Below are 24,359 nucleotides of genomic sequence, written 5' to 3'. Positions count from 1 at the left end.
TTACTCTGTAGTCCTTCACTGACAGTAAATTGTAAGACAAGATGAGGTTTAAAATTGAGTACAGTGTGCCTTTTCCAGTCTGTGAGACACCCTATGAAAACTGCAAAAACACTCCTAGTGTGGCAGACTTGCTGGAGTTATCCAGGAACAAAGTTTATCATTTTTTTTCATATTATTCATATTTTTATATTCGTATTTTCATCATATTTCTCTTGACCTCAACTCCAAGGGAAAAAAAATGCTTCAGCAAAGCCCAATTATACGAATGATCAGTTGTGTCAGTCTTACAGCTGCAGAAAGCATCGCAAAACGGAATAATGAGGGAGCACACCTAATGGATTCTATTCTGCCACCTGGGCTGAGAGATATCTGTACTGTTTGAATTCATTGAACACCAAATTCAGCTGCTCTGAAACAACACCAGCAACACAACAACAAAATCCCAACGCCCCTCAGCTCTGTCCTGGTGAGCTCCTTTTCCTGGTCTTTCAGAAAGCCATTGGATCACACACCTCTGAAGTCCAGTCTTCTCAAGGGTGTCTGCTTGTTCATGGACACTTTTTGATGCCTTCACGTGTGTTCTCTGGATCTGCTTCTGTGGGGCTGATGAAAAACAATCTGTAAAAGCACGTTAACTCTGGCCAATGGTCTCCCTGTTTCTGCTTGCCTGTCTCTATGGGATGTTTCTTCATCTCACGGCCAAATCAAGCTCTCAGGTGTTACAGCTCTCAGGATTATTTTCAAATCTGATCTCTGGAGGCATTCAAGGCCAGGCTGGATGTGGCTCTGGTGGTTGGAGACCCTGCACATAGCAGGGAGTTTGAAACTGGATGATCACTGTGGTCCTTTTCAACCCATTCAGGCCATTCTATGATTCTATGATAAATACTAATTTGCTTTTCTGGCTTTGAAGTAGAAGAAGGGAAAGGCTAAAGATTGCCTTGCTATATAGTGAAATGCATTGCAAACTGTTCTGTCACGTCTATCAAGTGCAGGCAGTCACTAATGGAGGAGCACAGAATAACAAAGCCCTCCATTAAATAGATATATGTTCAGAGCATCAGTTGATTATGCCAGAGAACAGTTTCAACGCTTTTACCTCCTATTGGACATTACGGATGTGAACAACAGTCTGATTATACAGCTGATATAACTAAAAACTCTTAACATTCACATGGGGTTATGCCATCTTTAAACAATTTGTGACTGGTAAGGGCAGAGAGACATGTATGAAGTTTCCTACACCTGAAGAGGATGTACACTTTTACACAGGCATGTCTAGCAGTGTCTTTGAAGCACTCCTTAGTGATGCTGAAAGTAAGCCTACTTGATAATGGCAGCCAAGAAAAGGAACTTACAGGGGGAAAATTGTTGTTCTTTAGTTTGCATTGACACACTGGTAACATTGGCCAAAGCTCCGCTCGGGTTGACGTCTTCAGAGCAAAGCACAAGAGAATTTACACTGCTGAGAGGGGTCTGACCGTGAGATGACTGACTGCTAAGCTGAGAGCTGGCTGGAGCAGCTGCCTTGTTTGTCTGCCTCCTGAACGGGATGCGCCGCGCTTTCCGCATGTATTTCTGTACATATAAGAAAGAGGGAACAAAAAGGGATTTTCTGCAGCCAATTTCAGCAGATTTACTTTCAAATTTCTGTAGCATCTTTGACAATGAAGAATCTTGGTGTTTTTTTTTTACTAATCCCAGCAGTAGGTTTATCTGGTCTTCCTGTAACCTCACCCGCTTTTCTTCACTGACTTCACCAAGGCAGCAATTACATGGGTAGGGCCTGCTTTTTTGGGCATCTTTCTTCCATATTCCTCTGCTGTAGCATTAATGACAACAGGTTAAGCTGATTTGTAAGCAAGCAACACTGCAGCTATGGAGAGAGTTGGGAATAAAGCAACTTTTTCATGTTTATGGATGAGTAAGTCAAAATGGTTTGATAAATGTTCAGGTCTCCTCCTCACATATAATGACTTACAAGTAAGTTTCCTGTGTCCAGCGCATAGAACTGAATGCAAACTGAATTCTCCAGGCTTGATAATGAGAACAGTATGTATTATAAACCAAGTATCCCTGGAGAAACCCAGTGTATCCACCAGAAGTTCCATATCAAATTGAAAAGCTGTGTTCAAGGAATAATTAGCATAAATGATAGAGAGGCAATTAATTCAGGGAGGAGTAAAGATAAAAATGTGAAAGCTTTATGACACATCAAGGCTGAGGTGCACTTTGTGTTCCTCTGCTCGTGCTCTTTGGGACCTGACTTTAGAGAAGTGGGAAGACCATATGGAAAAATCAGAAAGGCATCTACTGAGAAACAGCTCTTAGTTCTGTGACCTTCTGCCTTGCCCTCACTGTTGGCTTACAGCAAAAGGAAGAGCTGCATAAAGACACAATCTTTACCTTAGGGAAGTTTCACAGCTTGCTGCTTATTTCCTACCAGCCCTCCAGGATGCCAATTTGAAATCCCTAGGGTCCTCAACTCTTAAGAAAAACAGGAACAACTGCAAACCAGAGTCTAATATAACTTTTAGCAGAACATTTAATCCTTCCTACATCAGTATTATCACTAAGGCCAAGGCACAGCTTCAATCTTCTGAGCAGTCACCTACTGCTCTTCCTATTACCGAGAATCAAACTGTTATTCTACAGAAACACAGAAGCATAATCTGCAATTCACGACACCCAGAATACAAAATCAGGAATCAAAGAGTTCAGTGAGGCAACAAAAAGAATAAATGCTTGAAAAAGTGGATTTGTTCCCAAAGAACAAATTAATACCTTTGTGTTCATAACAAAGAGCTCCCACATGTATGTTGCAAACTTTTCCTCTTCGATTTCCTTCACTGACTTTTTAAAGCCACCAGGGTCCCTAAGTAAAAACAACATAATTAGTTTCCTATTTCAAGAGTTCTTCTTATTAACCTCTTTTAAGATCATAATGAAAAGAGGGCAAATGGTGACTGATTATGACATGTTTGCTTACAAGACAGACAACACAAGCAGTACAGGCCATGAGTGAGCCATAGTCACAAGGCAGCACGGTAATTCTTGCAAACTACCAGACGTACTGAGCCAGATTATCCTCTCCTCTTTCTCTGTGCAAGACTTCGTGGATCAGAATGATGGCAGGTTCATGCAAAAATTTGGTTTTTCTATCCTGTTGGCTGAGTGAGGACCTCTATTAGCAGGTCACTGCTGAGGTTGTCTCATTTATCATTCAATCCCCATCTAATCAGCCATAAATTCTACAAAGCAGATTAATGTTCTAAGCTTGATCTCTTCACTACGTTTAAACATCTTTTTTGTATACATAGATGCTATATGATCTGAATGAAAGCATAATTTTTCATGGTTACTGCACAATGAAGTATATGTTGGCTTATCAGTTCAGATGACGTTGAGGAAGAGGTGTGGTGTGGGAGACTGCAATAGAAAGTAGAAGGAAGAAGAAACAGCACTACTTTTATATCTGGAAATGACTCCAGAGTCTTATACATTAACACCCTGCTGTCAGCATCTGTCTATTGGTCAGTCCTCATATGTAAAGGGGTGAAAGATCCATCCATGATACACAATGGACTGATTATCCTCCAGGCTAATTCTACATAATGCCACTCTTGTTCTGTATAGGCACAGTTTGTCTTCATTGAGAATACACAGAGGAAACAGAACAACTCTGAAGAGATTTGCCCTGCAAATCAGAGCATGAACTGTACAAAGTTTGTGAATAATTCAAATAAATGTTAAGTCAACATTGTTGTATTTATAGATAAAAATGTTGAGAACTTAAACATTTACTTCCAACAGCATAAAAGTTCAGGAGCAATGCACCTTCTGTAAGTACCTACCACTGTCATGCATCACTGATAGAATGAAAACAACAGCTAAATATCCCTTAATAGCTGGCTTTGTTCTGTAATTAAAATGCATCTGGAATTCCTGTTCAGTTAGGGGATATCCCTCTAAGGAATGCTTCAGGAACATGCATACATACATTACTACATGTTTCTAGTTCACATAATGATTAGCAAAAGGATAAAGGAAAGAAAACAAGTTCACTATGTTAGCTCAGTATTTTCTGCTAAGACTTCACTCAGTGAAAAAAGAGAAAAAAACAACTAATGGCATAAGATTCCCAAACTCTCATTCCAAAGACTATTGTGAATTGCATACGTACGTTAGATTCCAGCAGGATAATATAGAATGCATTGAACTGCTGGATTCAAGAGTCAGAGCTTCCAAAAGCCAATGTATGGCACACAGCTGGCGGAAAAAACATTCACTGCAAAAAGAAGAGACAAATGTGTTATGCTACAGATAGGAAAACGTAGTCAAGCTGCCACTGTGTTGACTGAAATAGATGTATCTAACAGTAAAAGAAGGTTTTGTTGATAAAAATCAATTCTGCACCAGAGTACTTCCACTGACCCAGTGAATCCTACACATCCTTCAAGGTTTTTTTAATGTTGAAACATATTTTTGAACACAAAGCTCCTCAGGGGACATGACTTTGTGATATGCTCAGCACTTTCACACCTATGAGGATTCCAACATCTATGAACTCGTGATTTGGATTCTGTGGTAGGTTCTACAACTTTGCAATTGAGAATAGGCAGCGTATGAATCCAAAATGCCAAGCCACGATTTTTATGAACTAAGACTATCTTCAGGAGAATCAACTTTTTACTCGGGAAGATAGTGATAGGACAAGGGGGATGGCTTTAACTTCAAGGAGGGGAAGTTTGGAATGGATATCAAGGGGAAGCTCTTCACAGATAGAGTGGTGAGGTGCTGGAACAGCTGCCCAGAGAAGCTGTGGATGCTCCTGTATGGAGGTTTTCAAGACCAGGTTGGATGGAGCCCTGGGCAGCCTGGTCTAATGCCAGATCTGGAGGCTGGTGGTCCTGCCTATGGCAGCACGGTTGGAAATCGATGATCTTTGGGGTCCCTTCCAACCCAAGCCATTCTAAGATTAGCACTGTAGCTTAATCCACATGCAAGTATAGATATAAAGACTCTTTTGGTGAGCAAGAGGTTAATGAACTTAGAACAAAATAATGTGCATTGTATATGCACTGTGTGCTCCCTCTTTCTTAGGCCTGATTTTTTTGTTTTAAATTGTTTTTAATCTAGGAAATTAAACTTGTTTTTAATCTAGGAAAAACAAAATTTAACTTTGACAGCCTTTCCTCAAAACACCACGTATGCAGATTTGATGCAAATAAGTCAGAATACGCTAAATCAAGACCTGGGAGCAAACGATGCCTTCAAATATACCTTCGTGCTTCAGAGGGTCTTGGAATCAGGACACTGCTATAAATGGGAGCATAAGACCGTAAGGTCATCTTTTTTTTCTTCTTCCCTGATTTTTTCGGGTGGCTGCCTTCTATTGGAGAGGAACTGTCAGAAAGAATGAAGATGGAAGTTAAAGAAGGGAGCATATAAAAGGAAGACTATTTAATGATTAAATAGAGAGAAAACCAGAAGGAGGTGCTAATAGGGCTGAACTAGCCAATAAATCCATTCTGCAAGCCACACCACAAATTCTGCATGCAGTTCATTATTCTCAGTGCTGTGGTTACAATGGACAGCAAAAACATGGCAAACTCTCAGCAGATCTCCCCTTCAAATAATCATTTCTAAGTACCTACAAAACCTCCCTCAGTTCACCCTAATCTTCCACCTTTCAAGCTTCCTCCTTTTTTTTAACAGTGCAACAAGCACTTTTTGGTCCATAATTGTTAAGTTCACGTGTGCTCACTGAGATTTTTCAGCATTTTCTCTTCAAGTTCATAGTAATTACTAGTAATATTCTGCCTCAGTGACAGAAATGGAGATTGTCTTGTTTTAAAACCACTGACTTTAGACTACAAGAAATCCTCTGAATCAACTTACGTGCTCATTTCTTCATCTGACATCTCTACTTCAGAAGAATATTTGCATGGCTGGAAGTCAGTTCTCCATCTCGTTACCTGAGACTTTTCTGCTTTCAATGCTTTCTTCTGCTCCAGTGACTCTTGGTGAAGGATATGAAAATATTCTCCACCCTGCTTCACCATACTTATATGATGCCTGCAAAAAAAATCTCGTTTTCTAATGTGTGCCGAAGACACCAACTTAAATTTTAAGAAATGTTGCATTCTTTGCATTCACATTCTTCTATATCCAAGAGTTCAACACCAGCATTTCCTTTTGCAATATGATAACAAAGGATAATTTCCCAATATGAGCTGGGAGATCTTTCCATCACCTCTTTCAGTGCTGTTGGATGTTGGAGTTTAACAACTGAACTCAACACCATGGTGTTCAGTACTTGATTTAAAAACTCCCTGCCTAATTCTAACTTACAGCAGCCAATGGACCACTGGGCCCCCTATCCATCACATGCTGTAACAGGCCGTGCCCTGAAGCTACCAGGAAAGGTAACAGGCAGGGAATTATTGCAAAAGCAGGAAACGAGAGGAAACCAAAATGCAAAACCTGTTGGATGACAGCAGAAGTAAAAATAAAAAAAAAAAACAAAAGTAAAAAAAGAAAAGGTGAGCCAGGGCAGAGAAAGGCTTAAAGCATTAACTAATTATTAAACCATTAACTGTAAAGTAGCAGATAATCCAAGCCAGACAAGGGCATGCTGTTCAGGCATAGGATGCAGCCCTTTAAATTAGCACAGTGCTGACTTTCAAATTAGGTGTCATCAGGCTGCATTGATTCTTTCTCTATCTAGTCTTGAAAGATTGGCCTTGTTTCTTTTGCTGAAGTTAACAGCCTCCCTTTAACAACCAGAAATACGTTAAAGCACCTGAAGATCACAGAGAGTACAAATTTCAGCCGCGGAGCTCACAAGTTCTCAATTGGAATGGTTTGCTCCCTCCTTGCTTTCCTTGATGAAAAGTGATTTGCACAGCTTAATGGTTGGAGGACTTGGTTTTGTCAGCCTTATTTTTAAGTCCACCGATCATAAATAAAGTCCGAACAGCTTCCGTGTTCAGGCAGATGATAGCCCACCCGCTTGCTATTTCTCTGCTAACTATGGAAAAAAATGAAATGAGAAAATAAGATGTCTCCAATAAGAAATACTGTGTGCTTTAAAAACACGAGGATTTCAGAGCTGTGTGTGACACGGCTTTTGTCTTCCATAAAACCCCAGTATTTTGAGTAACAGGCATTTATTGGAATGGTAGAAAATAACCCCACACTCCTGCTTTATGCACTTCTCCAGTAGTTCTCACTCATTTCTCTCAACCATGAAGATACTGGTATGAAAAAGGTTTATATAAGCATTCCCTCTTAAGGATCAAAACCATTGCTGTAGCTGCACACTGTGACCATACAAAGAGTGAACAATGAGGCTGTCACATGAAATGAGACAACTGATAGAAACAGATGGTTATAAACCAGAAAGATGCTTTTTGTTTGCTCGCTGTGCGGTTGCTTCTTTTAATATTAATGGCCACAACCAGTCATATGAGAGAAAGATGTGTACATGGCAATTGGGAGAGTAAAGTACAATTTTAAAAATATTATGGAGTATAATTAATATTGAGGGATTTAATAAGTGCATGCAAAAAACAATGATCCTTGTCATACACCAACAGGAAAAGAAAAGCTACACACACTTGTGAACAAACATCCTGAGTCTGACTTCCTTGAAGTCTCAGGCATTACAGCAGATAGCTCTGCTGTCTGCAAGACAAGAAATGAAATAAACAGAAGCATGGCGTACAGAAGAGCTTTAACAAGAGACAAACAGACAAAAATTCCTCATAATTCCATTGAATTATTTCAGGAATATTTATGAATTACCCCAAACATTCACTGACTCCAGTCAGAGAAACTGTAAAATAAATCCAAGCATAGAATATAGAGGACCAATACAGAATGAGGTGACCAATGTACTTTTCTGCACTATTGATTTGTAGTACGTAGCTAGAATAGGACATCAAATATTTCTACATTTGAATTCTGGTATCAGGACACCCTGTTCATACCATAAAGTAATAAATCCAGCTGGGTTGCCTATTTGACAAGTAGGTGAGAATCATTCATTAAAACGCAAAGGAAATCACTGATGAACTTTTCAGTGCGTTTATTAAAATAGTGGAGCTTCAGTCAATTTTAGTCACAACACAGATTTTCAACTGTGTTTCAGACAGAAGAACTTTCTTTCCAAGTTAAGAAGCTCGTTAGCAAAGTAGTTGCAGTCTACTCATGCTAGCTTAATTCTTCCTCTCTCCAAGACCTAACGTTATGGTCACAGTGAACAAAAGCTGGGTTGTGAGCCTTAAGGACAATAACTATCCATCAAACAATTTAACTACACACAGATAATTCCTCTGATCATGGAAATTGCTAGTCACTGTTTCATAGCGTTTACTTATCTTAATGGAAAAAGGCTTTCTAGCAATAAAGCTAATGAAAGAACATCGTCTGCTCCAGACAACGTACAGCAGAAATGCAACCTTTTTCCACAGGCATGGAGCCAATTGTAAATTGAGATAAAAGAAAATACATTTGCACACAGAGCTGTTTTTACTTACGAAGGACAAGAAGAACAACTGGAGACCGAACTCTGCGTTTGTTGCAGACTGTCAATGGTAATATCCATTTACACCAATGGAGAATCTGCTCCTTTCTCTTATCAGTGAATACTGGAGCTGTTGACCATTGCACTCAGTTCTTTAGCACCCTTACATTCACTGTGATAACACACATACATACATGTATATGTATATATATATGTGTAGATATATGTGCCCGTATGTCCATAAGTTAGTTACATTAAGACCACTTCACACCTTTGGGATCCTGTGAGGTGAGAAATTCTCGCTGTAAATGAGGATTAGAGAGTTGTTCACTTAAAATATAACCAGTGAGTTATTAAAGAGCGGCTACATGACCCTCCTTAAATTACCAGCAGCCATGAGAGGTGAGCCTGAAAGAGCAAGTCCTGCTCTTGTGCTTCACACGGCATTTGGGTTGTGTTCTGAAAGCTCAGCACATGGGAAAAAGACAGGTACTCACAATTAATATGCAGATACTAATGAAAATGAATGAAATGAATGAAATGAATTAAGAATTTGGGTTAGGTTGTGTTTATAACCAAGCTAAAGAGATACAAGTGTACGCACAAGGCAATGGAAAATCAGGAACAAAACAGTTACTATTCCTATTTAATGGCTGAGTAATCACACAACAAGAGCCTAATAGGTAAATATTCACATTTCTGTTTTCCCTAAGTTCAGTTAATACCAGATTACAATTACATTAAGATCTTTAAATGCAGTTACCAACCCATAGAAACTCTGACATATGTTATCATTTACCACACTGAACCAACCACTGAACGTTCTGGCAAGAAACTGAAGTGGCACCAGATCAACATCTGCCTTGAGCTGAAGTCACACACGCAATCTGGAATACCCACATTATTTTGGATGTAGATTTCCATTTTGTTCTCCTGAAGATGAGTACAATCATCTGTACTCAAATGGGTTCATTTCTAAACAAAACAAGCCAACAGAAACACCCTCCAAAAAACCACGCACCAAAAAAAAACAAAACCAAAGCAAGCCCTGTATGAAGGCAGCTCCCTCAGCCCGTCTTCGTAAGAAGACAGCAGATCTCCAGTAGCTCCATGTCTTCTTTATGCTAGGGCACCAGACCCAGATGCGATACTCTAGATGAGGCATCACAAGGGCAGAGTAGGAAGAAGATCAATCTTCTTGCCTTAGCACGCAAAGGCATTTACAGAACAATGACATTTTAATACTAAATAATGGAAAACTCATTTTAAGTGTTAGCTTTGTTCAACCATTCAGTGACAACACGTCATTTTGTTCCACGATACATGGAATTAGGCTGTCATGTTTAGATAGTAAAATCTAATAAGCAACGAACTGCTTGCACTTACAAAAATTCAAATACAAATATATTTTTGCAGGAGAAGAAAGGAAATGGAGACTCAAATGAACAGTCTGGGAGGGCAGAATTGTTGATGGGAATAGCAGTCTTTCCAGTGATTGATGATAGGGATAATGATTCATACATCCGTACACATAAGTGGATGTCTTCGGCCGTGACTGCTGTCTAATTAATGTGAGCCATCACTCACCTAAAAGAAAATTTTTGCTTCTGGAAATAAAATGCTACAAAGTGCCAGCAGTGACAGTGCTAGAAACATGACAATTAGAGTGATTTCTGCCAACCAGGAAAAGGGCACAGAACACTGGTTTCCAAGCAACTGACATTATGAAGTATTAAGTACACTGGAAACTAATATTGGCAGATAAACATTTCACCTTCTCTGTTTCTGTCACCTGACTCTCTTTTTTGCTTCTTAACTCAGAGTTGCCTCTCCTTCCCACTCTCACACACTCAGCTGGATCATCTAGCAATTTGCATTAAGGAATGCCAACTTAGCAGAATCTCCAAACACTGAAGTCTTTTTCATCTCTCTATACATATAGATAGGATTGGTGTAGATTCACAGGCAAGGATAGCAAAGGTCATAACCCAAACTCCAAAATCAACACACTTCTTTGCCTTTCAAAATCTTCCCATAATAGCTACCACATCAATCAGAAAAGTTAAGTGGCTTTATAATAAGAAATACCCAAAGACAGCTAGTTACAAAGCTGCTCACAGGAAGACAAGTAACAGGAACAGCTCTTAGGGTACGTCAGTCTAACTGTTGTTGCAGGCATAAAGGATGCATTAACAGAGCCTGGGCTTTCTGTATAGAGACTGACTTTTAGAGATCTGCCTTCAGAAAACTTGAAGCATTGAAAAGAAACATCTAGTTTCTAATTTAAAGCCAGCCAATGGAATACTATTAAATTGCCAACAGTCTGACATACAGTTTTATTCAACTAGCTCTACTAAAACAGACGCAAGGGAACTAATTTTCTTCCAACTACCAAAAATGCACTGCATTACAAGGGGTTAACACAGCCCTTTTGGAAATAAAGGCTTGAGTGGCTCACGAAATGGCACGGACTCCTTCCCTTTGAGCATGTAGCTCCAAGCTGTCAACTCCTAGATATCACTGACGGGGGATGATCACAACTTGTCACTGTCACATGGGAACCTGTGCTTAGATGATCATCACTGCACACACAGATCTCATTTTTTATATTGGCACTTTTTAAATTTTTTTTTATTTTTTTTTACCCCTGATGCTTCAGTTTTCCTTGCCAAAAGAGGATTTGTGTTCTGGCAAAGCAGTCACATCACTGCCATGTACTTTGGTCAGCGTTGTTTTCTGGATTTAGTGAAACATCTCAGCTTTTCAAAAAGTAGCTCTGTGTCTTGAGAAGTATTTATTTAACTTCATTAACTTCCTCTAGAACATAGCACGCATCTACCTCCCAGACTGTAAGAGGCCTTCAAGCTTACATAGGATCAGAAAAATCCTCAAAAGCATCTGTTTCTATCCAATGACAAAAGTAGCCTTGAAGGAGCAGGCTTCTAACTCAGGAGCTCAGGTAATTGCCTCATGCTATGTGTAACAAATCCAAGCCCGTGCTTACAATGAAACACTTAAGGTCTGTGCAAACCAAGCAGAACAGTGACCTTCTAACAGGCTTTTCCATCACTGTGCACCTTGGTGCATATCCTCAGCCTTGCCAAAGAAAAGACCAAAGGTGTATTAATCAGCTCATGCAGTGGAGAGGAACGCAGGGACAGCAGTCTGGCAGCTCGCCCTGTTTGCAGAGCTTAGGCAAGGACAGACTTTCAAAGCATCATCCCTCTTTTCATTTCTCTCGGCATCAATAATATTTGTATGTCTACCTCCATCTCTTCTGAGTGCCAGTGAATACAAGTAGTGATGGCTAGGCACACCATGAATCACAACTTAGTTGTGATAGAAACAAAAACAGATCTGGCTCCTCAACGAAGACTGAGATGTTTTCCAAATCACTTTCACAGTACATTCTGCTAGGTTCTGTTTCCAGTTTCTATCACCTTTCATACTTCCTTTCTACACACAGATAACGTTTTCAGCCAGCCTCATTTTAAAAAGCAGGCTGCTTTTTAAGCTCTGTTGTGCTGTTTTGGGTGTTGTTTTTTGTTGCTTGCTTTTTTGTGCCGTTTAATAACACGAGTATTTCCAACTTGCATTGTCCTGCTGGCTGAGCTAGCCCACAGAGGTGATTTATGGCAATCTGCTTTTACAACATGCTAACTACAAACCTCCCATGCTTTGGCCATCTTTGCTGTGTAAGCGTTCCTACATCTTGCTATGATTTATGGATGGCTATAAAGACTTCTGCTTTCTTGGTTTTCATGCAACGCATCCTCATGCAACTGTGTATTACTTAACATTATTTCTGGATCACACAGATGTCATTGCAACAAAGCAATAAAAAAAAGGCATTTCCCTCAGAGCTGAATATCATATCAAAGTTGCTGTACTTCTCACTAAGACGAAGCAAACTCAAGAAGCAGCAATGGGAGATTTCCTTCTGCAGAAATGAAACAACAATTCTTAGCACAAAGCTAAAGATATTTGATTGCCCAAGGAGAAATATGTTGTCTTTGCTGCCATGCTGTGTTCCACCCACTGAATTCAACACTGGGAAACACTTTGTCAAGTCAGCCAGGGCTATTTTCAGTCTGCATGTGACACCTCCGCTGGAAGAAAGATGCACTGACTCTCAGAAATTGGAGTTACAATTATCTACAGATTTCCCAATTTTTATTTATATTTTTTTAATGCTACACAAACATAAGCACATTCCTTCCCATAATTTAACATAAAACTCTACCTGAGAGCTGGCAGGTGCCTCCTCACAGTGATTTGGTGTTATCCTACAGCAGGAAAGCCCTGACAAGACTTCCTGCTCAGGACTAATGACTGATAGCAGTGAAAGATGACAAGTTTGAACAACCTTTGCATTCAGCGATCACCCTCTCATGTACTTACAGTTATCACTGAGAGGAAGCATGAGTTTGTAGTTATAAGTTTTATCTTCTCTTTAATTATATTTTTTAGCATATAAGAAGGCATGTGAAAGCTTTATGGATGCATTCAAGTCTGTTCCAGTAATGACTCTTGAAATATTTTTGAGATAATCTGAACATTTTTACTATCACGTCACATCATTGTGACCATTATTGCTAAAAACTCCCTCACACTTTGCTCCATTATACTCTTTAATACAAACAAGCTGCAAGATCACAGGCACTACCTGCCACGAATACGTATCAATTAGCATCTAATTAAGACAACCGCTGGCTGTTCCTTTTCAATCATGAGGATAGGCAGCAAAACCCAAATCCACAAAGGTCATTTGCATCCCCTGACTCTCTGTCGTACATATTAGCATGCTGCTCCGCTAGCCCGACTGCTTTCACTGAAATGAAAAGTTGCTGTCCCAATGATTTACAACTCCAGTTTTCTTCTTTTGTGCATTTCCCACTCTGCTCCCTCCCTTCAGAGGCTCCTTTTCTACATCCTGAATTTGTTGCTGAGAAGTGCTGCCATCACGCCTTTCGGTCCAAACATCAGTGCAGCAATTCTCACTAGAATTTATCTTTTCCTGCAATTCCCTATTGCACCATGTGGTTACAAAGTCTGCTGACCTCAGTTCTTACTGTTCTGCAAATGTAGTCAAAGTAACATCGTATGAACGCTCAAGATGAATCTTTAGCACGTTTTAATTGCTAAAAGTCAAGGAGTTTCCAATTTTAGACAACAGAATAATTAGAAAGAACAACAGTGAATGTAGACTTTTGATTTCCAGATACTAAGTCTGTTGGATATTATTCTGCACACCGGGTCATGTGGCTACTGCCTGCTTTAGGACGCATCAAGGAATGAGTCCACATTTCAAAAACCAGATTCCCTGATTTTTCTCAAGCAAATTTCTCCACAGCCCATTGTAGTTCATATAATATTTCACTTAAATCATGTAAGTAGGAAACATGACTCAAATGGCACAGTACATAATTCTGTGAGATATCTGCAGGATCACCACTGGGATCACAGCATAATACCACATGCTCCTTACAGGAGGTGACAGGCAGCATCATTGAAGCACATATAGAGACAACAGTGCTCTCTCTTTGCTGTTAGTTTTTCCACTGCTCTACTCTGCCAGTAATAAACAGGCAATAAATTATATTAATCTCCCCTTGCTGAATCTCTTCTCCTCACGATGGTGATCACGGATGACCTTCCAGTCCTCACCTCAACCCTGAGCCAGCCTTTTTTTGTTATTTTCTGCCCCTGATCTTTTGAGGATCAGGAGTGTGAGAGCAGTGTGGTGGAGTTTAGTTAGCCATCAGTGTGAAACCACCACGCCGTGCAGTCAGTGTAAAAAGGAAATATCAATGGACTTGTGCAGCAACACAAGACTGGGCCTCCTCTCTGTGTTCCACATATGTTTCAATGGTCATGGAACGTCAGAGAACAAGAATATTTCCACTCAGGCATTTTAAATTAAATGAAGCCAGTTTCAAATGCAACCATAATTAAATATATGGGACTAGAAGAACGTGAATGAGTTGGAGATGCTTCAACAGGTACATATTTCTTATTTGTCAGCACAACAAATTCTGCTTGGGATACTAAAATGGAGTTGGGCTCTTTCCACCTTCAGCATCAGCAGTAAAAAGCCGAACTAGATGCTAAAGATCAATTGCCCAACATGCCTGTCCTCTGTGAGTGTGGTACTGATACAACTGATCAAGACTTCAAAGGCAATTCTAAAGACAGTGTGCATAAAGGAATATAATTTTGCTCATCCTTTTGGCTGTATTGGCTTCTGGAGGTGAGAAGGGATAGAAGACTAAAAGTTGGGGATTTAAGCTCTCATTAAAAGATAACATTAGAATCAAAAATACATTGAGATCAAATCTATTCACATCATTAAAAGTCTGCATTAGCATCATTTTGCAGATTACATTACCATTAAACATCCAGCAGAAGGTTAATCTGCATTTATGATTATGTCTTGAGTTAGAAGCAGGTTACACAAAACACTTCATATGCTGTAAGAAACAACTGCACTCACTCAGATGAGCTGGATCTCTTAACAAGACCTTTCCTTGGAGCTTCTGATTAATCAGGGCAGTTTGGGAAAAAAAAAAAATCAATCAGAGAAACAGAGACATCACTGAAGTCTGGAAGAACAACTCAAGCATTTTACTTCCCCGAGACACCTGAGTTCCATTCGTAATTGGAAAAAAAGTCATACCTCACTAAAATGGCTTATTCAACCTTCAAAATACACACTGTTTACTATTTTGCTTATGGCTTATTTCCTTCTGGCACATTTATCAAGTGGATTAACAGAATAAACGTAAAACAAAATAGCCAGAGTTAGGCAAGGGTGGAAGGGAAGAATCATAGAATTGCTCAGGTTGGAAAAGACCTTAAAGATCATCAAGTCCAATTGCAACTGAACTGTACTACTGTACCACTAACAACCCTCTGCTGAATGTGGAATTTAACTTATCATAACTAGTGCAGAATTTAGGAATTGCTCTGATACAAAAATTGCAGATATTTAACAACACTACATCATGACAACTAATAATGTAGCACATCATTACAGTAGGACATGCATAGAAGCTTTTTTAGCTTCCTCAACTTTTGTAAATCTGCACTCTCAGTCCAACAGTGCAAGAACCTAATTCATCATCAATGTAACATGCTGATTCAATACCACACCTTCTCGATTGGAAAACATGCTTACATTTAACCTATGAAATTATTAAGTTTTTATATACATGTTTATCTTCTTGCTGCTTGCTTTAATTCAACTATTTTTATCTAGTGAATGTTCTTCAAAGGCTTCAAGTCTACAGAGCTCATGTAATCTGTACCCTGTTGGGGCTGGCAGCAGTAAATCATCAATTTTATTTGCAGGAGACTGTAACTAAACCTTGCCAGATGTAAATCTTTTTGTATTCCTGCTTGCTGTTTCAGCTACAAGCAATTCTTGTTTCTCAGCGCTCACATCATGGAAGCTGGATAGTTCCAAGAAAATTTAGTAAGCCTACAGTCACCGACTGCAAGGCCTATAATACAGCTCTGCAATTATTCAAGCTAATACTGAGCAAATGCCATGAGCAGGCTCCACAGGCAAATTTGGAGTGTAACCAGAATGTGTGATTGAAACAGAACAGCACACAGAAGTTGCAGCCTCATCAATGTAAGTAGCGACTGCAGTAACAAAGCTGAAATATGGGCATCAATAAGACCTGAGTACGTGCAAAAGAATGAGATGGTAGAATGGTAAAGCCTATGACCAACAGACCTCGCTGTGTTATTTTTTTTTCCCACTTTCTTTCTTTTTAAATGAGTCTGCAAGAAATGCTCTGTTGTGGTAATGGAAGATACCATTCTCTGACAGTGGCAATGGAAGATACCTTCTAGGAAAAGCAAGCACATCCAGCCACCTTCTGTGCTCAATCCCCTAAAATTAATGATGGTTGCAGTCCAACCTCAGCTGGCTGCATGGCATATAGGAACCCAGATCTGTGTCTGATTAAAATCTCCCCGTTCCCATCAGGTAAGGAGCTCAAACATCGACTCCCTCTAAGCCGTGATTTTCCTCCATCTCAAGTTGGAATACTCCATACAAGTCTGTGCACGTATTCCTGTTACAGTGGCAGATACTCTCACTGTAGTTTTCCATCCTATAGTGGACATTATACATCCCAACCTTCCTCGTGGATGACCAGATCTTAGCACAGTGCCATTTCACACAGAGGACTGCAAAAAGGTAACAAGCACCTGAACAACACCAAAACAGTGCACTACTGATGGAGCTAGCAGTTGTTCTTCATGCAGTGGACATGGATGCAGTTCCTCATGCACTCAATACATCTTGAGCATACAGAATGGCTATAAAGGAGGAATTACAAGCCATCTTTTCTAAGCTAGTACAGCTGATGATTTTGCTGATCAGACAGCTGAGACCGCCGCAGAACCAACAACTCCTTTGGCCTGACCCATTTCTGTGTGCTCTGGACTTCCTTACCTCAAGTGAGCTAGAGTTTTACTAAGAGTCTTCAGCTCCTTTCCTGTTTCTCTAGGTGAGGTGAGCCTTTTCACTGATTCCAGCAGATCAGACTGAAAGTGATCAAGTTGAGAATTAATATTAAGCTTTTAAGAAGCGCTTAGCACAGAGAAGGTACATGCAGTCTCACAGTTCAGCTTTAATCACAGTTTTCTGAGATAACCATCATCTGGGAGAGTATTATGAGATTCATGAGCATGTAAACATACCTCATATGATATGGCATTATATGATATTGCCCTTGAACACCTCCAGGATTAGGGCACCCACAGCCTCTCTGGGCAGCTGTTCCAGCACCTCACCACTCTCTTGGGCATAAGAGTGCTTCAACAGCTTTTGGTCATTGACTGACTTTGGGTTTGACAGAAGTCTTAAGAGCAGTGAAGAGCCTGAGAGGGTTATGAAACCAAAACTGGAAGAAGAGACTTTTCGATTACCTAGGCTAAGGGAACGACTGCTGTGATTCTTATGCATCAAACTACAAAAAGCACACACAAGAGAGAAATCTTCTACAAGTTCTAGTCCAGAAAAGTGTTCAGACACAAAACAAGTTATTGAAGAAAAAAAAAAAAAAAAAAAAAAAAAAAAAAGCAAAGAAAAAAAAAGCAGAAAAGCAATAGAAAGAGCTTTGCAGACATAGCTCTCTTCTTGGAGTGCAGAGTGCAGTGTATCCACTCTTTTCATTCTAACTTTTTAATTTAATTTTTTAGGAGTGTACAAACCAGGTTCATGATTTTACACAAGGGAATTGAAATCATCTCCTTTAGGGCACTGTTCAAAGTGCTGCAACATTTCTTCCTCTGAACAACTATGCATCCAAATTTATGGGAGATGAAAGCTTGCATTTGCTGTGGAACTGCCCCTGCCTTAGAAGCACCCTTGGGACTCCCAGAGAACAGCTGCATCCGTTTCATAGAATTACGACCACATGCTGTGCACATGCAGTGTTTTTGCACGTGCTGGTGAAGCCAACAAAACATGCAGCTGAGGCAGAGTTCAGTGTGCAAAAAGTGCATGGCTGAACTGCCATTCATTGGGAAGAGTAACACCAGCGTGCGCAGACTGAGGTGCAAGCTGAGGTGTTCCTTGGGACAAGCTGGTGCATTTCCAGTAAAGGAAAGTCCTACAGCCTTGAGCTTTTGAGACATAAGAGACATAATGTACACCACAAATCACAACGTTTTATTTTAAAAGTCATTTTGAATGCATTAGATGTTCTGTGCTAAGCTGTTACATCCTTTAAGGTTGGTCTTCTATGATGAATGGAGTGACACCGCTAAACTGAATTTTCTGAGCATTCTTTTTACCAAATTACACTATAAACTTGTCTCACTCATCAGCAATAATGTTATGAGATAAAACCTATGGTATATCAGCAGAAAGGCTGGTTCTTATGCATAGCAGAGCTTATAAACAGCAACCACTTGTATAGACTCAAAGCATGATGCTTGTATGTTGGCTTCTTTAACTCCATGCTGAATCAAGGCTGCATCAGAAATGAAACTGCACACTCTAACCTTTAGATTGACAGAGCTCTCATTAGCAGCAACCTCAGCCACTTCTCTCTGCAGTCTTTCCTGCACGTCTTTTTTCACAGGTTCCTAAAAATGAACAAAAACGTGTTGCCTTGTGTATAAATGCAAGTTAGACAGAGAAGCAGATCACCATTTTAAAAACCAAGTGGTGCAAGCAACTTTTCCTACAGAGATGCAAACTAAATCAAAGAATTAAGCAAGTCTGATGCAGAAACACTTAAAACATCACTAACTCTGGCACTCAAACAGATTCTCATGTGAAGCACCTGCAGAAAAAACTACCGTGCAAAATGCATCCGTGCTTTCTAAATCACTGCACTTGAATGTTGTTTTTTTTCTATTAAAAAAAAAACCCCTCTTCTCATGGAAGGCTATTATCTACCATGTCTAACATAAAAAGAAAATCCAATTTCCAAAACAGGAATAAGAAATTACTTACCTGTAATTGCTCTTCCCTGAAGATACGCGCTGTGATGGATCAGTATTCGTGGGTCTGTGCTTTCACTCACCATGAAGGCACAGACTCATGAAAAGCCCTGAAGTCAAACAATCTCATTTTTAGTTCTCCTTCAACCAGCACTTTATTCAAGTGGAAGGAAGATATATTTCCTCCTATTGAAATCATATATATATACACACATATTTATATGTAGATTAATGAAGAACTTCAGATCACTCCACAGCCTATGGTACTCGGGCTAAAAGGGTATGAAAATAGCAATTCCTTCCTGCAGTACTTTCAGATCAAAGAGCTCATTTATTGATCCCAAGCAAAGCAAAGCAGGAGGCCCTGGGAAGCTGCATCCATATAGCCAAGGCAGAGCTGATGTGGAGCAAAGACTGAAAGGCACAGCGCAGCAAATGTGGAGCTGTAAAGCCTTGAAATATTTGGATGTTTAAAAAGTTCTTAAAAGCAAATCATTTCGCTTGTTAGAATCTTGATTCTAGAAGGCACAAAATGTTTTCCAAATCTATGTTCCAATGTAACATGTCAACAGAATGAAAGCAGAAAGCATAAGGAACAGAGCTCTTCCCTCGCTAGAAAGCTGTGCACACCAGAGCTCCAAAGTAACGACTGAGGGCAGACCGTGAGCAAATAACAGAATAAAAAATAAGCAGAAATGATGCCAAGAGCAAAGCAGCTGGAACGGAAAAAAGATTTTCTGCAGTGTGTAGAGATGAACTAATGAAGTGTCAAAGATGAGTGCGTGAAGGCTCTGCTGTCTCATGTGGCTGGGGAGCAATGGAACAAGGTGGGTCAGCAGCAGGGACACATGGCAAGCCAACATTGCTTGGGAGTACATGTCTCACTTGCAGAGGAATACCAAGGTACCCGAGCTGCTTCAGTGTTTGAAGAAAATTTGTTCACACGGTGTGTGAGAAAGGAATCATTTTAACTTCTGAGCAGGCTCCTGCATCTCACCCAGAGGAAATGCAGAACTTCCAGCCTGCTTTGCTCCTGACTCTTCTCCCCAGCAGGAACAGCAATATGTTGACCATGGCCAGCTACCATTGTTTTTACAGCTGGTGATACCTTGACTGATATGATTCAATCGACTAAGACATCTCAGAATAACTTCCTACTTGAGGAGAGGAAGAGTGTTGGAATGCAGCCCTAAAGTTTCAATTGCTTGTAAGTACCAGTATGCTGACTACAGAGTACAGAGTGCAGGCTGTGGAGCACAAGGAGAAAAAATTTCCCAACATGACTCTTTCGGAGGTTTCTGGGTGTGCAGAAAGAATAAATTTGTGACCAAAACTCTACAAAGTGCAACATCACCCTGCATCCTACCTCTGGTCAGTCACCCCAGCCAGTTCAAGAGGAAAGGCAAAGAAAAGAGCTGCAAATCCACCTCTCCTCGGCATGGCTGCTCAGGGAAGAAAGGAAGGGAGGTAGCATATATGTCACCCCATCCTCTCAGGTACTGGTAATGAGATTCAATCAGCCTTATCACAGAAAACAGAAGGGAATCGTTTCTTTTTCTACAACATTATATTTCATTACAACGCCGTGTATTGAAAAGGTGCAATCTGAGCTTAAAACAGTAACACTCCATAATGATAGAATGGTGTGTAATTCCTTCTTTTTAATTTGCAGTGCAGATATAAAAAACAAACAAACAAAAAAAAAAACTGAGGAAAAAAAAGTGTTGGTAAGTCTAATTTGTTACAGTCAGCAATATATTATAACGACAATCTGAAGAATCTTTGTGCAGAAGCAATAAATGGGCTTGGGTGGGGTTTTTTTAATTATTTTTTTTCTCATAGTGTTTTCAAATTTAGGTGAACTATGAGAAGTCTCCTTACTTGCCTTTAAGCCACCAAAATGCCTGTTTCACTCATCATTTCCTGCTTTCATTATAACGAAGTAACAAAATGATGTACAACTCCACATGTAAGAAAACAACCATTTAAATTTAAACAACAACAAAAAAAAATCACTGCAAGATAGTATATGAAAAACGGTCCAAAGAAAGACTGAGGAAATTAATCCAAAAGGGTTTTTTTTTTTTTTGCTGAAACGATGAAGGTGGTTTTTCTTGAGCACACACCCGGCAGCCCCAGATAAAGTCAGCTGCAGGAGCAGCGCAGTAGGTGGAGCTCGATGCCGCCCTGTTGGAGGCAAAGCCCTTCCATTGCTGTCACGGTTGGCTGGAGGCACACCCAAAGCTCTGCTGTTCTTGCATACCAGCTTATGCAGTGCTATGCATGCCCTCTCCATCTGTACAAAGAAAACTGAAGGCTGAGGGTGTTTTTGGAGGAACAAATCCTTTTGAATAGCTTATTTCAATCACAAACGACTGCCTCCAGACACGCTAGATTTTATCCTAACACTTCCCAGGTACATCTACTTTCTCTTCTAAGTAATTATGAAGAGCAAAAATTGTTCAGCTCTAACACATCACATTCTCTCATTAAGCACACCTTGCATTTCGCATGCTTATCTTTGCAAATGTCATTCTGAGTTTCCACCTTTTTTCTTCAAATCCTATTGTGGAAATAGCATAGAATCATAGAATGGCTTGGGTTGGAAGAGACCTCAAGGATCACCAAGCTGCAACCCCCTGCCACAGGCAGGGCCAACTCCAGATCTGGCATTAGACCAGGCTGCCCAGGGCCCCATCCATCGTGAATACCTCCAGGAATGAGGCATCCACAATTTCTCCGGGCAGCTGTTCCAGCACCTCACTGCTCTCTTGGTAAAGACATTCCCCCGATACCCAACCTAAATCTTCCCTCCTTCAACTTAAAACCATTTCCCCTTGTCCTGCCATTATCTACCCTTGTAAAGAGTGGACACCCCTCCTGTTTGTAGGCTCCCTTTAGGTGCTGGAAGGCTGCAATGAGCATGCTGCATATGTCATCTGCAGGAGGGGAGCTGCGGTATGCTAAGCTTGACTTTATGGTGTACATTTTCAACTTAGAACCTGTTATATTGACAATTCCTGAAGCTTTTCTCATTTTGGTCAACTTGTTTGGTTTTTATGTTACTGGTAAAAACAGTGATTGAAACCCATATTGCATTCTTCTTCCTAACATCATTTAGCATCGTTCCTAATATCACTAGTAGCATTATGATTACATCTGCAAGATGTGAATGTGTTCTGATGAAGGTGAACCAGCACAGCCCTCCCATAGCTACCCGTTTGGTCATCCAGATGCAAGACCAACCTGATGAAATAGATTTGTCATTTTACAACAGCATTTAGAAGGCTCTTGTTAAGCAATATAAAGAGAGAGGACTACTGCTTTTCCTCAGGTAGCATTGTAAATGCTGATTTTTGTAGGCAGTATTCTAGCCAAGTACTCAAGCTATTTTAAATTTTTTCCCTATTTCTTCTTACATTGCTGCTGCTGAACACTGACCCTTCTTGCCCTTTCACTGGAATGAGGGAACAGATATTGGGACCAAAAGAGAATTTTAAATTAAACACAAGGGACTCCTAGGCAAAGCACTTCACTAACAGTATCCTGCAGAAAACCAAGACTGCTTTAAGAGGAATGTCATTTTAGTGCTTTGGCTTAGAACTACACCACAGCAAGATGCAAATACACATCAGCCTCAAAGACGAGACACCCGATTCGTTAAGGTTACGCTTTACCACATCAACAATGCAAGGCACTCCGTAGATGAGAACCTCTGCAGCCAATGTGAATGTTTGCTAAGAGCTGCAGCAGCAGCTTGCTTTCCTTGGTCTCTGGTCAGAAACGGGCCCGATATCAACAGGGAGTGATACTCATTCCACTGCTGTACCACCGGTGGTTTTAATGAGGGATGGAGCCCCAGTCCTGTCAGCTCCCATTCTGCGCTCTAGCAAATGCATTACTGTCAATAAAGAGACATCAGAAAAATGGAAGGAGGCAGCTGAGAAGTGAGAGAGAGGTTATCTACTAGTAAAGGCATAAGAACGAAATTTAGAATAAGCAGGCTCAATTCCACATCTGTCAGAACATTCTTCTGACGTCCTAAATAAAACATGTAACACCTTATCCCAGCTGGCAGGCCCTAACCCACCCCCACTTCTTTCTGACTACGATAGATTTTGGTACAAGAATCTCAGCCCACGATGCCTCTACTCCTTAGATCTGAAATGCCACAAATAACACTGCTCACTTCTTAACTTTTTTAAGTATTCAGAAAGGATACATGAAGACAGACTGCTGTTTACCTAGCAAAACCAGCTCACATAGCTCGATATTTATCCCAGTTTGCCTCAGTTTGTCACATTCTCCAGGAAAATCCTCTTTTTATTTTCTTTTCTCCAAAGAATATTCATAGAATCATAGAATGGCAATGGCTGGAAGGGACCGCAAGGATCATCATATTTACTGAATTCTGATAAGCGTGATAAATTTTGTAAAATAATTGGATCTAATTAGTATCAACTGTAACTCTATTTGCTCTACAGTTACTTTGAATGTTATATGACCTGCCATCTATTTTTTTTTTCCCCTCCATAAAATTTTTTAATTGCAAGACGATCTAAAAATGCATGGCCTAAATATTCTGCATTGCATCCTTACAAGTCAAGGCAAGCAAACATGTAAAAAAAAAATCAACACAAAATAGATTGCTTCTATGACATCTCTCCTTCTTCCTCATATTTCTATCAGTCACTTGGGCTCTGGGCAATGCAGCAGCACACTCAGTTGATGCAGCTCTCCCACAGCCTTCCACTCACTGATGATGGAAATAACACTCAGCCTTTGCTAATGCTTTCTAGGTGTCTCCCTTCACTGATCTCCTATTAGTCTAACACGGGGTTTCTTATTGGAATGCTATGCTAAAAAAGCATGAAAGTTCATGAACCAAGGCAGAAGTGTGCAATGCAATTAACAGATCGATATCTTCCACAGCACAGAGTCACTACTCAATCAAAAAGCAGCAAACAAACAAACAAGAACACACTATTCTGCTTTATTTCATAACGAGAACAAAGTCAATTTGAGGAGGAGTTGAGGAAAGACGCAGCTGGAGAGCAGAGTTACCAGCCTCAGGAAATTCGGGGAAATGTAATTGAGAACGAATTATCTCTTTAATTACTTTTGACCAAATCAATACAAGCCACGGAATAAAAAGCATGATGACTGCCACCTGGTAGAGGACAAGGAACACAAGGAATTGGAAATTACCACAGAACTGAAATACAGATGTTAGTAAAACAACCCGAGCACTTTTCTGTTACAAGGGAAAAAGAGAAGGTTAGGGATATTAGTTCAATAAATAAGAAGTGCATGCAAAAATTAGAGATTTTTTCTGGCCAATGCTTTCTGTTCTCGGCTGTGA

The 24,359-nt window shown here is 40.1% G+C and overlaps 1 protein-coding gene across 1 annotated transcript in view; it reads right to left on the bottom strand.

The window, feature by feature from the left end:
• Positions 1-24,359, bottom strand: part of CCDC60 (coiled-coil domain containing 60) — a 42,529-nt gene that overhangs the window by 6,162 nt on the left and 12,008 nt on the right. The window contains exons 2-9 of the mRNA XM_042829071.1: positions 18,554-18,637; positions 16,998-17,089; positions 5,902-6,078; positions 5,284-5,406; positions 4,184-4,288; positions 2,785-2,875; positions 1,359-1,578; positions 513-603 (exon numbers count right to left, since the gene is read on the bottom strand). Of these exons, the coding sequence (XP_042685005.1) occupies positions 513-603; positions 1,359-1,578; positions 2,785-2,875; positions 4,184-4,288; positions 5,284-5,406; positions 5,902-6,078; positions 16,998-17,089; positions 18,554-18,637 (983 nt within the window). The remainder of the gene's footprint in view (positions 1-512; positions 604-1,358; positions 1,579-2,784; positions 2,876-4,183; positions 4,289-5,283; positions 5,407-5,901; positions 6,079-16,997; positions 17,090-18,553; positions 18,638-24,359) is intronic.

This window comes from Centrocercus urophasianus, unplaced genomic scaffold, assembly GCF_019232065.1.
Source record: "Centrocercus urophasianus isolate 14NV4802_14NV808 unplaced genomic scaffold, USGS_Curo_1.0 seq_30, whole genome shotgun sequence".
Classification (NCBI taxonomy): Eukaryota; Metazoa; Chordata; class Aves; order Galliformes; family Phasianidae; genus Centrocercus; species Centrocercus urophasianus.
This window is presented reverse-complemented; position numbering and strand designations above follow the sequence as displayed.